The sequence below is a fragment of the Aspergillus ruber genome, assembly GCF_000600275.1.
Source record: "Aspergillus ruber CBS 135680 unplaced genomic scaffold scaffold00099, whole genome shotgun sequence".
Lineage (NCBI taxonomy): Eukaryota > Fungi > Ascomycota > Eurotiomycetes > Eurotiales > Aspergillaceae > Aspergillus > Aspergillus ruber.
In genome coordinates this window covers 1-1,862 of record NW_024467395.1, presented here as the reverse complement: position 1 = coordinate 1,862, position 1,862 = coordinate 1, and the positions used below count along the sequence as shown (strand labels likewise).

Sequence of the window (1,862 nt, the reverse complement as noted above, 5' to 3'; positions counted from 1 at the left end):
TTTTTTTTTTTATCTTTCTAGGACGACAATTGAGCTTTACTAAAAACTTTCAGTCCTCTTATACAACGCGCAGTATAATTGCTATTAACAAGTCTAATAAAAACCTTGAAAAAAAAGTAAATTATTCACCAACCTCCGTTTAGTCGATGAACTGCACACCGCCACGCGTACCGCGCAACGGTGCTTGGCTGCGGATTATCTATTTCATTTCTTCATACAAATCGTTTTTACCATACCACGAGTCATTACCTGTGCCATTAATCGCATTACTGCATTAACTTGGTAGATTTGTCTTTAAGAACTCCCCGCAATTTGAAGGTTTTGCCCTACACTGTGAATCAAAATAAATTTTAAAAGTGTAAGACTAGGCAAAGGTTCACTTGCCTTTTTAGATCTAATTTTCTTCCCCGCCTAGATCACTGTGATTATTTACAGCTTTGCTAATTAGTCGACCTTTGGTCGAAGTTGTAATACTTTTTACAAACCCTTACCATCCAGATTTAAGTGTTTTTTTTATTTTTAATAATAATATGCACTTTTGAAATCAAGGTAATTATAATACTTTGACCCAACAAATAGGGTGTATAGCGAAAAAGGTATTATGATGTTAGCAATATCATCAGTTCTTGTTACAAGAAATTTGGAAACTGAACGCTGTGAGTAATTAGCTACATAACCACAACCAAAAAACTAACAAGACCTTATAATAATTGAAGATCTCTTGAGTGTTGATCTATTGAAAAAACGCAATCCTACAGATAAACCACTATTATTATTAGATTTTTACGCATAAATAAAGAAGTTTGACTCCCCTGTATAAAATCCTGCTACTCATTCAGGAGATAAATTGTTATAATCTGCATTATTTTTAATCTCCGGTTTTTATGCTGGAACAGTTAAAGGGAATGCTTCATTTAATTCCTTATATAAACCTAAGAGACGTTTTTAAGTTAACAATTTGTTGTAATCCCTCTGAAGTATTATGTCATTTATTCAACATAAATAACTTGTTTGAATACCATATAATAAGAATACTTCTTACTTTACAAAGGGAATTCTCAAAATGAGAATAATAACGTAACTATATCTTTCAAAATGCTAACTATAAACTCCACAGTATAATAATTATTAGGTTTAGATATAAAACCTATACCTCAAAAGTTTTGGATTGCTAAAATCAATGGTCTATCTCTTTCATGCATTTTTATTTGCAATATAGCTTGGACAGTTCATCCTGTTTTGTATCTTGGATTTTTCCAAATTGTAATAACAAAAAAACCTTCCCCATCTAATAGACCAGTTATAAATCAAGGATTTAAAGAAGGTGAGCAAAAAGAAAAATCTCTTACTCCTATTGTCCCAGAACTTAGGATGCTAGGTCTTCGTCTAGGGCAAGGAAACATTATCTTTTAATCCTTTATTAATTTTGAAACTAAGAATAATATAATTTATTATGAGTATTGGTAGTAAAATGGCTGTTAGTTATATTATTGCTGTAAGATCAGCAGTATGTGATCAAGGAAGAAATAAATCTATAATATGCTACTAATATTCCTAAACCTATTGCAGATTCTGCTCCTGCTATTGTTATAATATAAATAGCAAAAGTTTGTCCTAAAATATCATCAAAACTAAGTGAACTTATTAATATTAAAAATGTTATTGATAATAACATAATTTCTATTGATATTAGCATTAATATGATATTTTTTCTATTTAAAACGAAACCTAATATCCCTATAAGGAATAAAAATATTGAAAAATTCATTGTTTAAAATATTATATTTTGATTTATCTATACTATATTATAATAATATATATATATTTATTTATTAATTTAATAATATATATATATATATATA

The 1,862-nt window shown here is 28.7% G+C and overlaps 2 protein-coding genes across 2 annotated transcripts; both read right to left on the bottom strand.

Annotated features, from left to right (window-relative positions):
* Positions 1 to 519: 519 nt before the first annotated feature.
* EURHEDRAFT_468435 (uncharacterized protein) lies at positions 520 to 690 on the bottom strand (the record flags this gene model as incomplete). The annotated part of the gene is made up of 1 exon (XM_040785262.1): positions 520 to 690. A coding segment is annotated over one exon (171 nt), but the record flags the coding sequence as incomplete, so codon positions are not given.
* Positions 691 to 1,501: 811 nt separating this feature from the next.
* Positions 1,502 to 1,768, bottom strand: EURHEDRAFT_468431 (NADH-ubiquinone oxidoreductase; the record flags this gene model as incomplete). Its single annotated transcript, XM_040785261.1, has 1 exon — positions 1,502 to 1,768. One exon carries the CDS (start codon positions 1,766 to 1,768, stop codon positions 1,502 to 1,504), a length of 267 nt encoding a protein of 88 aa, XP_040633590.1.
* Positions 1,769 to 1,862: the final 94 nt, after the last annotated feature.